Source organism: Marmota flaviventris, chromosome 13 (assembly GCF_047511675.1).
Source record: "Marmota flaviventris isolate mMarFla1 chromosome 13, mMarFla1.hap1, whole genome shotgun sequence".
Classification (NCBI taxonomy): domain Eukaryota; kingdom Metazoa; phylum Chordata; class Mammalia; order Rodentia; family Sciuridae; genus Marmota; species Marmota flaviventris.
The window spans coordinates 69525490-69539420 of NC_092510.1; the positions used below are offsets into that span (position 1 = coordinate 69525490).

Genomic DNA, 13931 nt, shown 5'->3' on the forward strand with positions numbered 1-13931 from the left:
ACCTGTTTATGGTATTTTCTTTTCTTTCTAGCATTTTACCAACGTTTTAATCAAAACTTCTAATTATTTTCCTTGTTAAACTCTTAAGATTATAGTCAAACTATTTATATTCTGTTTTTCCAGCTTAACTCTTGGCTCCATGAGACCAGAGATTTAAAAAATTTTACCACTTATCCTTACTTTCTAGCACAGGTTGGCTCTTAACAGATGTTCAATAGATGTTGACAAAAGAATAGAAGTCAAGCTTTTCTTGGAGGTCTGTTGCTAGGGGCCAAGGAATTGGTTAAGTGTTATTTGTAAGTGTGCACTGATGGGTTTAAAGTGTTTAAAGGGGTGTGAGAAGCAGAACTAGAGCTAAACGCGCCTAGCACAATCTTGTAAGTCTCCAGAGGCTTCCAACAGACCAGCATTAATTCCAATCTTTTCCAGCACTCAAGGTTCACAATGGGTTAATTTATTGCCTGGTATTTCATTAAAACGCGGAAGCCCCCCAGTGTGAACTATGTTCAACTGCAACCTACAAGGGGCAGGTAACCAGTCAGGGTTCCTCAGAGAATGGGCGAAGTAATTTGAAGCCAGGCAATCTCCACAGTCTTTTCCCTCGCTGAGGATTCTCGGGTCCTCTGCCAGCCCACGTTGCCGGCGGTGGTAGGCCCCGTCGCTGCCGGGCTTTGGATCTGCTCCGCGCCACGTGGCGCAGAGAGGGCGTTCCCTCGGCTCGAGAGGAGGAGGTGGAGACTGTTCTAAATCTCCCAGAGGCACCATGGGAGTCGTAGTTTTCTCGTGTGCACAGAGGGCGGGAGCTCCTGCCCTTCAAGTAACAACTCTCTCGTGCAACTCATCTAAACAAAATATTCTCCACAATAGATGGATCTAGGTAGTTTCAAAAGAAGGCGTGAAGAGGAAGGAGCAAAGCAAATAAAGCAAACCAAAAAAATTATCGGCGAGGAAGAGACAGGGTTAACAGTTGTTACGCATGCGTACAGAGGTCCAGGTGGTGGGCGGGGACGGAAGAACGACTGTCGAGAGCTCTGTTTTCCCGGAAGTGCCTTCCCTCCTCCCGGGTCCGCGCGGACGCGGCTTCCTTACCTCATTTGTCCTCGCCCCTCCCCGTCCCTCTACCCGTTTTGGTTCCTGGTTGGTGCTTCCTGGTCGCAGCCGCGGCAGTGAGTATGTGTGTGACGGACCCCACGTCTTCCGCGACCGGGGACCCTTGCCCGCCTTCCGCCTCGCCCGCCGGGCTGTGGCACTAGCGTGTGCTCCCTCGTCGGCCTCCGCACCCGGGTCCCTCTTCACTCGTGTCAGGGCGCAGTTCATGGCTTCTCATCCGTGTGCTGCTCCGGGCGGCTCGGCCAACAGGCTGGGTTGTGCGCGACTCCCTGCTCCTGAGGCCGTGGTTCAACAAGAACTGGGCGTTGATGGTCTGCGAAGGGGTGGCTTTTCTGCCTATTTCACCTGACGCCCCACAAGGTTCCCCTGTTCTGGGAAGCCGGTCCGTCAGTTAAACGCGCAGGTCCTGCTGCGCCGAGGCCGAATCCGGCCTTTGAGGACCGATCAATCCCGGGCTGACTCCAGCCTCTACTGTCAGAAGCTGCAGCTACGGGACCAGAAAATTTGGGGGAGCTGAAACCTTTCCCTCGTGTAAAACAAGGAGACTTGAATTATATTCCCAAAGATTCCTCTTATCCCCCACATCTTGTTCGTCAATAGTTGCTTTAAACTTTAGGGAAAAGCTTCCGGTGCATTGGAAAAACTCTGGCAGCAGGCCTGGGTTCTAGCCATGGTTCCACCACTGACTAGAAATCTCTTCTTTAGGCTGAATTTACGATTGTTTCAGATTAAAGGATTGAATTAGAAATTGAATTAGAAAATCTTTTAGGGCCTTTATATTTCTCTTGAGATCGTTTCTCCCAAGTATAAAATCAAAGCGTTTATATGATAACTCAGGTTCCTTCAAAGCTCCTGACTTTGTTTTGAGTACTTAGGCTGTCGCAAAGACTTCTAAGTGACATTGTATACTTAAGGCTGTATTGTGCTTTGGGGACAGTTTAGTATTATTGCTATTATCTGGAGAATCTGAGGATGAGGAATGAATTGAGGAAGATTTGGAAGTGGGAATTGAACAAGGGAATGGCATGGGGGAATGGGATGGGGATTATTGGACAGCTCACAGGGGTAAGAGGCTTTATGGTAAAAGGAGAAGAGTTGAGAGAAATCTGATGGAAGTGTTTTCAGATAGGGTTTAGTTCTTGTAAAAAGCCTTTGTATATTCCAAGAACAGCTGAGATTTATCTCAAATTGAGCATAATTTTCTCGTCTTGATACTGTGTTCCCTCTTTCTCTTTTTTATGACCATTGTTTCACACATATAGATCTTTAAGTCATATTTGATTTAAAGTGTCACATTTGAAAAATGGACAGGAATTTTAACCCCAGTTGTTATTTTCAGGGAAGCACTAAAGATTAAGTCAGAATTTTTCAGTTTAGATAAACTATGTAGAAATCACTTTTCTATTGGAAACTGTGGACTTAAAATCAAGCTGTAGGGCTGGGGATGTAGTTCAGTGGTTGAGAGCTTGCCTAGCTGCTTAAGGCTCTGGGTTCAATCCCCAGCCCTGCAAAAAGCAAGCAAGCAAGTTAATTGTAGATTTTATTTAAATCTGACTGAGGTGAATGCTTATGTCATCAAGAAGGAACATCTTAGCTAAAACACTTTGGAAGGAAATAAGAGCAAAATGTTTGGAATGACCAGCAGGTAGACTGTTAGAATAGAAGCATTGGCTTTAAAGATTGTGTAAGTAAATTCTGAAAGCTTAAATAAACTTAAGTTGTGTAGTTTTTAAAAATCCAGTGAATAAATACTACTCCCTTTTTTGACAGCAGGAGCTGTCAAAATTTATATTTGATATGCTATTTTAATTTTTCAGATAAGTTTTCCTCTATTTTAGGTTCTTGTATGGAAGCATCCTTTTTAGTAATAGGATTGATAAAGTCTATCTTTGAGTTCTTGAGTGATAAACTGACAAATTTAAATGTGTGCTTTTTCTTTTAATGAAAATGCCTCTGAAAGTTTTCATACTGCACTGAGAAGTAAAGTAGATATGCATGAGGTAAATTTAGGTGTTAGAGCCAATGCACATATAACAATCTTCATTTGAAATCATTTTGAAAATTTTATTTTCAAATCTTAGTGCTTGATTGAGAGTCAGAAAAGTGTGAATCATCAGTTCTAGCTGTATTCTTAACCAACTGCCTGACTTTGGGTGGGCTTCCTTATTTCTTATCACTTTGGATCTCAGTTTTCGCATGTAAATTGAGGGGGTTGTGTGAAATAATCCAAAAGGTCCCCTCCAGATTTACAAGTTTGTGACTATCATAAGGGCCTTATTTTATCTAGTTGAGTAGATTTGGGAATCATGTCCAATGATCAAAAAAACGGAGAAAGCTTTCTGAGTTCAGGGATCTATCTGTATCTATATTCTCTCTCTCTCTCTCTCTCTCTCTCTCTCTCTCTCTATATATATATATATATATGTATATATATATATGTATATGTATATATACACACACATATATGTTTTTATATATGCACACATAGATATAGATACATTTTATCTCATGTTCATCTCTGAGTATGCTTTTAAAAAATAAATGCATTCAAATGTAATTAAAATAGTAACATAAACCAAACAGCCTGAGGCAAACCTTAACCCTGGCATACATAAGCTACATAAATAGAAGAGAGCATGTTATGCCTGAGCACAATTTTCAAGTACAGAAGGTACAAAATCCTCTTAAAGGCCATAGGGGCTAAATTGTTAAATTCATTTTTCTACATTTCAGGAAAGGAGATAAATCCTTAGACCCAAGGAAGTCAGTTTTTATTATGGTTCTGTAGTTTATTTTTGGCATACATTCACAGGTGTGCCTATGGCTCTATTCTTAATCCCTTTCCTTTGGGATGGCTCCAAGAGTAGTACAAATTTGTAACTCTGTAATTTAGCTCTTTAATTTTTTCTGTGCTGCACTGGAATTATGTTTTATCTTAAGTCCACATTGGATCCTCAGGATGGATCCAGTGAGGATTTTGAAGGAAGCATAATTCCTTTGCCTTCTTTTAGAATTAATTTACCTATTAAATAAAAAGGAAAGGATTCATCTTTTATTTGAATTCCTCTGAGGCTAACATTTCAATATAAACTGATAAATGCTATGGGCATTATTATTCAGACAGTCACATTCAACTTTTATGACCATAACAGCATAGCAACCTGAAAGTGCAATAGGGGAACAGATATATTGTAACTTTTAGAAGAAAAAAGATAGTAAAAGTTGGTTTCTTTATTTCTGGAAAACAAAAGAGTTTTTGGGTCAGCTGCTTTTATGACCAAAATCACCATCACAGTATCACAGTATCCTGGCGTTTTGGGCAGAGATGGGAAACTAAAAACATAATTATTCTCTCTTAATTATATCTGTATATCTGAAAGTGGAAAAAATAATAAATTGGCATCATTACTAGGGCATCCCTGGTGTGCTGTAGGCCAGACCACCCAACCCTCACCCCTGTAATAGAAATTTAACCCAGGGGGACTCTAACATTGAGGTACATCCCCAGATCTTTTTCTATATTTTATTTTGAGACATGGTCTTCCCATGTTGCCCAGGTGGCCTCAAACTCAAGATTCTCCTGCCTTAGCCTTCCAGGTAGCTGGGATTACAGGTGTGTGCTTCTTCCTTGCACAGTTTTTAAACAAACACAATTTGCTTTTCTAAAGCTCTCATTTGGATCAATATTCCATTATACCTAGTTGAAACATCTTTGTAGATTTCTGGTTGATGATTAAGAGAATTTAAGTCTTTAGAATGTTGAAGACAACTGAGAAATTATCTCCATAATTTCTGTTTTCTAGGCACACATTAGCTCTATCAGAGCTGAAGAAAAATGTCTGAAAATATGATTCCTATTCATTCATTAATTCAACAGACATTTATAGAGGTCCCCCTAAATATCAGTTACTCTCTTTTTGGTGATCCTTCGTTTGAAACAAAGTACAGAGGGTCTTGCCCTCCTGTGGTTTCCAATCTGTTTCTGGGACATTTACATTGAAAAAGTAATTAAAAATGTGATGAATATTTTGAAATGTAAAGCATTGTGGAGACCTATAAAGAGATTTATAGTGGTATTAAGGCTGAGCTGGAAGATGAGCAGGATTTAATATGTGCATAATAGGAAAGTAAAGTGTTTTTTTGTATGCATTTATTCCCAAAGCCAGGAGTTTTACCTCAACTTCAGGTCTTTACTAAGTTTGCATTTCATATATGTTTTTATAACTAGCAAGGAAGTAAGTAGGTTTATCAGGTTTTTAAAATATATTCTTTTGGCCAAGGATCAGAAGGCCATCTTTTTTTTTTGGTGCTGCTGGGGATTGAATGTAGGACTGCATGCATACTAGACAGGTGCTCTACCCCTAAGCTACACCCCTAATCCTTTAGATTAATTTTAAAATTCAGAATAAATACTTATACTCAAACACTAAATATGATAATGGCTTCACGTTATGGATTCAATCATAGTTGAAATAATATTCTTGTAAGACAGGGTATACCTGAAAAGAGAAAATAAAGAACCAGAACCAAGGAAGGGAAGATAAATGGGATAATGAGAAATATTTACTTTTTTTTTTTTAAGTACTAGGGATTGAACCCAGGGCCTCTGACATGCTAGGCAAGTCATCTATTACTGAACTACACCCTTAGTACTACTTAAAATCTTTTTGCAATTTTTAACATTTTGGAGAACAAGTGTTCAGTGTCAGGCGGTGGGTCTCAACCATTTTTCTTTTCCAGTATACCTATGAATTATGATATTTCCATTAATAACTATAACAACTGGTTGTTAGTAATTCTCATTTAAGAGTATTATTCTCATTTGAGGGCATTTTTACATTGGGTCATAATATGATTTAGAAATTCATGGAAAAAAGCTCTCCTACAAGAAAAAGGTATTTTAATAAGTTGGAGAGAAGTGTTGGCCTTCATATAGAAGGTTGTGCTACGGATTGATATTATGCACTAACCACATAAGATCTGAGCTTTTAAAATACCTTTTTTGTATGACTTTTCTCTTTTACAGCATTAAGATTACCAACTTTCCATGATGTTTGGTGGCTACGAGACTATAGAAGCATATGAAGATGACCTTTATCGTGAAGAGTCATCTAGTGAACTGAGTGTTGATAGTGAGGTGGAATTTCAACTCTATAGTCAAATTCATTATGCCCAAGATCTTGGTAATGCTATTAGGGAGGAAGGACATGAAGAAAAGAACTCTGGGAATTCTGAATCATCAAGTAGTAAACCAAATCAGAAGAACTTAATTGTTGTTTCAGATAGTGAGGTCATCCAGCTCTCAGATGGGTCAGAGGTCATCACTTTGTCTGATGAAGACAGTATTTATAGATGTAAAAGAAAAAATATTAGGGTCCAAGCACAAGAAAAGACCCACGGTTGTTCTGCTTCTCCTCACTCTAATGAGTTGGCTGATAAGAAATCCAAGAGGAATATTGAGAAGCCTAAACCTGAAGAGAGATCAGCTATACTCCGAGAGGTCATGATTATAGAGGTCAGTTCAAGTGAAGAAGAGAGCACAATTTCAGAAAGTGATAATGTCGAAAGCTGGATGCTACTGGGATGTGAAGTAGATGATAAAGATGATGATATCCTCCTCAACCTTGTGGGATGTGAAAACTCTGTTACTGAAGGTTAGTATTATATAGGCCATTTTGAAAAGTAATATCATCCTTAATAAGGAGAACTGCTTTTTCTAGACAATAGACCAGTAGGATCTGCTCCTTAATTCCTCACTTTTTGGTCTTGTTTTTCATGAGACTTTCTTACCAGAGTCTACTTTAATGGTGGTCTCTCTGAACATCAGAAAGAGTATGTCAGAGTACCAAAGACACTCTGCTTCTGCTATAAGCACATTCATAGCTGCTTCTTCCTGTTTGGCTAGAGCCAGTTCTGGACCTGAAATCTTAGTTCTCTTCTCTCTCTGCTTGGTATCACAGGTGAGTACTACTTCTACCTCTGACATTGGCCTTGTGCTTGCATTTGGCCAAGTCTGTTGGGACTACCTCTTCCTAAGTGTTTTGCTTACCCAGGTGTTAGCCAGATAGCACGCATGGAGAATGATTGGTACTTAGAAGATACGGTTTTAGTATTAGGATTTTAGGAACTCCAAAGCCAGTAAGAGCAGATAAGAAAAACTGAAAGTCTCCAGAGTAGATTATAGGAGAGAATGTAAATTCCAAAAGCCACATTGTTGAGGATTAAACTTTAGGTGTTGTCTCTTCTGTCACAAGTGTAAGTCTTAATGCCTATTCATCTGCCCTATATACTACTCTTGAGACATACCATGGTACTTTACTGCTGCTCCAAACCTGTAGTGGCACCCTGCCATCCTTAGAAGAAATGATGACATCAGGATCCTCAGGAAGTAGCAAACTTTTTTTTTGTAAGGAATCAGGAAATATTTTAGGCTTCCAGGCCGTAGGATATCTTAAACTATTTGTTTTAGTTACTTTTTTTGCTGCTATGACTAAAGGATCTGACCAGCACAATTATAGAGGAAGAACTGTTTATTCAGGGGCTCACGGTTTCAGAGGTCTTAGTCCACAGAAGGCCGACTCCATTTCTTGGAGCTCCAGGTAAGGCTGAACACCACGGCAGGAGAGAGTAGTAGAGGGAAGCAGCTTACATCACACAGGAAGCAGAGAGAGAAAGAGACACTCCACTTTCCAGATAAAAATATATACTCCAAAGCCACGCCCCCAATTCTCACCTTCTCCAGCCACATCCTACCACTTCAGTCACCACCCATTTAATCCTGTTAGGGATTAATTATTAGGTTAAGACTCTCATAATCCAGTCATTTCTCCTCCAAACCTTGCATTGTCTCACACATGAGCTTGTGGGGAATACCTCACATCCAAACCATAACACTATTTTCAACTTTGCGTCTGTGGGAAAGCAACCTTAATTCCTAAAGAAATGGGATGACTGTTTCAATCTTATTTGCAAAAACAGGTAGTTGGCACAGGCTGTAATTTGATGACTCCAAGAATTTGACAGCATAAAGAAAAAGACTAGTAGTTTTAATATACAGCAGCATCAAGTGGAATTTTGTAAGAATAAAGGAAATCTGATAATGTTTTTAGGAAGACAGGAGGAACTTGAAGAGAGAGTAAACCTGTTTAATGCTTGGGATAGTGAGGTGAGCTAAGAGGTGGGATTGAATGTCTGTCATTAGTCTTAAAAATTGCTAAGCGATCAGATATTTGTAGCAGTAGAGAAATAAGAAATTCAGATGAATTGAGGTGGATAAGGGAACAAAAGTATGTTTATGATTTTCATGGGAAAATGAAAGCAAAAGGGAGAATGGGCAGAGGATAACTGGGGTGTTTCACACCATAAGCTTTTGATGTGAGAAGGATGTTTAAGTCCTATGGGGAGCACTCTTTGGCAGTGGTTGGTTCCTAATAATTTGAAGATGACAACTCCTTTAAAACAATTAGTATTTGGTAATTGAGAAAATGCATATTAGCAGGGAGCTGCTAGTACTCTTTTAAATGACTTTCTATTTTATTAATCATGTTGACTGCACAGTTGAGAAATCTTTATACATATATGTGGGAGATAGTCTTTAAATAATGTATGTCTCTGGGTACCCATTATAGTAACTATTTTTATAGCTCCCCTGGAGCCTGAAACTCATGGCTTGGAAATCATTGTGCTAACAGATCAACAATAAGAGAATAAAAGAATTGCTTGGAAGTAGTACTCAGTCAAAATTGAAATAGTATGAACTTGTAATGAGCTCACTTTGAAAGTTTCCATAACTTTTTTTTTTTTTTCAGGAATACTTGGTAGCCTGGAGCAAGGTGACAGAGACCAAATTATCCAGTATTAGGCATAACATTGTAGAAGGTCAAAATAAGCATTTAGTCTCTTCTTTCTCTAAATTGTGTTTCTCTAGATTGTCTTCCCGTGAGATCACACTTAGTTTCATTAGTCACTTCTATATTTGTAATGATCATATTGGCATTTTCTTAACTATTTTCTTCAGTTCAAGTTCCTCATGTGCAATTTGCTGAATATCTCCATTTGGGTATTGTACTGTTGTATCAGATTTAATATGCTGAAAAGAACGATTGTTATTTTTCCTTTGAAACCAACTTTCTTTCAGTTTAATAATCTGTAGAGAGTCAGGTTTGGGTGGTATTCACCTGTAATTCCACCTACACAGGAGAGTGAGGCAGGAGGATCACAATTTTGAGGCCAGCCTGGGCAAGTTAGGGAGACCCTGCCTCAAAATAAAAATAAAAAGTTCTGGGGTGTAGCTTAATGGTAGAGTGCCTCTGAGTTCAATACACAGTATCATCTCTAACCTCCCCCACCACACACCCACACACAGAATCTGTAGAGATGCTGAAGTTGGTGGCAGAGTATAGATAGATTGTGAAAAAAGGAATAAGTGCTACCTTCATGGAGGGACTTGGAACTGTGTCATGCCTGTGGTAAATGATGGTGATGAGATGCCAAGAGACTGATCATCTAGACTAAAGAGCTAGTAAAGTGATGATGGATGGTGGATACACTGTGGTAGTGTAGCATGGGGTAGGGTGACCGTTTTTCTTTTGGTTGAAAAAAGGAGTGTCAGTTAGAGCTAAAATTTCCATGAGAGTTAATTGCTTTCTTGGAATTGTTAGCAAAAGATAGTTTTCAATTAAAAAGAAGGCATGTGGAGGTGATTTGTTTATTAAAATTATATTGTGTAAGTGTTGGGTCATGGAAATGAAGGGCAGTCTTAAAAGGTATTAACTGTATAGTTTGGACACTCCCCAACCTTCCAAAAAGTACTGTTTAGCATGGAAATGTGGAAGGACATTTATTTCAGATTGGAGAGTAGGGAAAGATTGTTAGAGACCAGGATGTAAGAGTTGAGTTTTGAAGAAAGGACGAGAGGTGGGTTGGAATGGAAGGTTTTAGGAGAAGAGGACAGCACGTGCAAAGGCATTGCAGAATGAAAACGGTGACTTTGGGGATGTGCAAGTATTTTAGTCTGATTTGTAAGGTGCTTGTTGGAGAGTAAGGAATTATAAATGCAGTGAGGCCATGGTGCCTAGCACATAAGGGGACTTTCTGTGTCCATTTTAAAAAAATATTTTGAAATCCAGGCTGGTAGCACATGCCTTTAATTTTGGCTACTCAGGAAGCTGAGGCAGGAGGATCATGATTTGGAGACCAATCTGGGCAACTTAGCAAGAACTTATCTCAAAAAATAACAATCTGGGGATGTAGCTCAGTGCTAAGAGCACCCCTAAATTGGTTCCTCAGGATTGTAAAATAAACAAAAACAAAACAAATTATCCTGAAATTTCTACAGCTATTGAAGGATTTTAAGCAGGTGAGTAACATGTTCACATTTTTTATTTTAGAAAGAATTTTAGTGATATGTGAAAAATGAATTGCAGAGTTAGGAATTATCAAGATGAGGGGGTAGATGGGTTTTCTTTTGTAGCAATCTGAACTAAAAGTGATAGGGACAGAATTAAGCTAGATAGTGGTAGAAAGGATAGCAAGGAGGAAATGAATTTGAGAGAGAGCTTTATGTGGGAATATGGATATAACTTGGTGTTGGATTAGAAAAGAGAGAGAAAGGAACAAGTTAATGATGACTTTGAAGTCATAAACCTGGGGAACAGAAAAAGGAACAAATTAAATGGGAGCTGATGTGATAGAAAAGGGGATTCTTAGGACAAAATGAAGAATTGGTAAGATGGTGGATGTGAGGATGGAATAAGAGGCAACTGAATCTTGGAAATGAGTCTGGAGGAAAGGAATTGATGGATTTAGTAAAGTATGTTTTAGAGATTAAAAAGAAGATTGGTATTCAGGTATATAAAGAAATCTCTGGCAGAACAACTTTAATATTTTGTGTTATAAATAAGCATATCTTCTTGAGCTACATTTTTCGGGGGTTATTTTTATTTTATTGAAGTGAACCATTACAGCTATTTTATAGTGTTTAATTGAGTGGTATTTAGAGCATTTACAGGATTGTGTTATCATTACCTCTGTTGATTCAAAAGGTTTGTATTATATTCAAGGGAGAGCCTGTAACCATTAAGCAGTCAGTCCCTATTTCCCAGCTTCCTCCAGTCACTGGCAGCCACCAATATGCTTTCTGTTTCTATAGATTCATCTATTTTTAATGTGACTTTTTGTCTTTTTTCCACTTAGCTTATGTTTTGGAGGTTTATGCATATTGTAGCATTTATCAGTTCTTCGTTATTTTTTAAGGCTGAATAATATTCCATTGGATGTATATTCTGTATTTTGCTTATTTTTCATCTGTTGATGAACTTCTGGGTTGTTTCCACCTTTTGGCTAGTGTGAATAGTGCTGCTGTAGAAATTTGTGAACAAGTGTTTACTTAAATACCTGCTTTCAATTCTTTGAGGTATATACTTAAGAATGGAGTTACTGGGCTGGGGTTGTGGCTCAGCAGGAGACCGCTTGCCTAGCACATTCGAGGCCTTGGGTTCGATTCTCAGCACCACATAAAAATAAATAAACAAAATAAAGGTATTGTCTACAACTAACTACAACTAAAAAATAAATAGTTATAAAAAAAGAATAGAGTTACTTTTTGAGGAGCCCATAAACTGTTTCCCATAGTGGCTGTATCATTTTACATTCTTATCAATAATATGCAATAGTTCTAGTTAACTGCTTTTTTTTTTTTTTTTGGTACCAGGGATGGAACTCAGGGGCCACATCCCCAGCCTTTTTAATATTTTATTTACAGACAGGGTCTTGCTGAGTTGCTCAGTGCCTCACTAATTTACTGAGGCTGATTTTGAACTCACCCCTCTTGCCTTAGCCTCCCGAGCCACTGGGATTACAGGTGTTCACCACTGCCCAGCAACTGCATTGTTTTTTATAGTGACTTGTCATGTTTCAAATTTGTCTGATTTGCTGGTGGGCACTTTGTTATTCTTACAGTTCTGTCTCCTAGTATTTTGGCTTTTATGGTTATAGTTTATGTTGACTTCCATTTTTCTAGTATGGCTTTTTTTTAAACATTAAAATTTTCATGTGTTTTCCATTAATTTATGATTTTTTTAAAAAAAACTAATTTATCCTAATAGGTATTTCTTTAAAGTTTAGTGTATGCATTTATAAATTTATACTATTTTTCCTGCAACATAAAATAATTGATTTAAAATCAAAATAATTTTAGACATTCAATGTATCTTCCTTTTATCTGTAATGCTGTTTATCCCTACTCTTTGACCTTAGGATTTGTTTTTTTGAACCAGCCAAATTGAAACAAATTCTGCATATTAACTTACTTGACTCATTTTTACATTCAAATATATATCTTCTATTTTATTTTTTGATCTGTTAATGCTATAATTTTATTTCTTTCCAATTAATAAATAATATATTCTGAATGAAACCGATAAGAGTGTTTTGTTACTCTTTAGTCATTATCCCTTTCATATCTAGATCTGGGATTGATCTGGGTCATGTGATAATTTTAGATGTTTTTTCATGTTAATGGAAGTCTGTAGAAATTCTGGCATGCTTTTGAAATGCTGATTGTAAACATCATCAACAACTATTATGTGTACTGATCCCCCCATCCGAGACAAACTGCTAAAACCATGGCTGCTGCTGCCTTTTTTTGGTGGTACTGGGGATTGAACCCAGGGACATTCTATCACTGAGCTACCTCCCCAGACCTTTAATTTTTAAATTTTGAAGTAGGGTCTTGCAACGTTGCCCAGGCTGGACTTGAACTTGCTATCCTCTTGTCCTGGCCTCCTGAGTTGTAGGGATTACAGTGTGTACCACTGTATCTGGCTACTGTGGCATGTTTAAAACATCTGTTTGGTACAAGGGAAAAGATTGCAAACTCCTTGATGGCAGGGTCTTTTTCATACTCATAGCCTATAATAATATTTGGAGTAATTCTGTGACACATGTATTAGTTTGATTCCCATTAATTGGTAAATCATTAAATGTTTATTGGGCATCTGCTCTATGTAGAATGTAAGAAGTGCTTGCAATTTAAAGTGGTAAAGGGCATAGTTTTAGTCTAAGTGACTTCATTGTTGAGATAGAGTATAATAAGAAGCTAAGTAATTTTGTAAGAAGTCTTAACCATAGGAGTTAAATCTCTCAAAATCCTGATGATGTGGTTGAAAACTTACACTTTCTCAATAAATAGGATTAGTGGATTTAAGGTTGTGCATAAACCTATAGAAGACGACATAGATGCATATGTAATTTGTATTTGCTGTTATTAAATTTGTGTTAATGAGTGTGGCACTACCTTTGTGAAAACTTTAGGTTCTCCCCTATGAAATTTCAGTGAGATACTTAAACATTTATTTTGCTTTACTGGCAGATAATATATAATTATGAGGCATTTATTTCCTTTCTTTACTATCTAAGTGTTCAACCCTTTCCTCATTTTTGATCTGGAGTTGTTGATTAACTTCTTGAGATTCCATTGAGACTAGAGATATGTGACACTCAATCTTTCTTAATTCATATAATTATAAAATGGTGGCTTTGCCTGTAATAAATTCATGCTAAAACACAGAAACATAGGCCATCAGCTCTTTCTACTGTAGGATTTCTTTCTAAGGTCTGGGCTTCATTTCCTTTACTTTCATTACTGTTTCTTAAGGCTTTTTTCCCTACCCCTGTGTTGGGGATCAAACTCAGAGCTTTGTGCATGCTAAGTCTTTTTTTATAAAAACATGTTTGATCTGTCATTTGCTTTTCTTCTTAAAGTCCCAACCTTTACTTTTATTACCCTCAGTAGGAGTGATTTTGTATAGTATAGTGTATAG

At 37.8% G+C, this 13931-nt stretch overlaps 1 protein-coding gene across 5 annotated transcripts in view; it reads left to right on the top strand.

The window, feature by feature from the left end:
• The first annotated feature begins 1080 nt into the window (after positions 1–1080).
• Zcchc7 (zinc finger CCHC-type containing 7) overlaps positions 1081–13931 on the top strand; it is a 225616-nt gene continuing 212765 nt past the window's right edge. For 2 of the 5 annotated variants that reach the window (XM_027931045.2, XM_027931046.2), the window contains exons 1-2: positions 1081–1166; positions 6137–6764. In XM_027931045.2, the coding sequence (XP_027786846.1) occupies positions 6158–6764 (607 nt within the window). In that variant the 5' untranslated portion in view covers positions 1081–1166; positions 6137–6157. The other 3 variants (XM_071600752.1, XM_071600753.1, XM_071600751.1) reach the window with 3 other exon arrangements.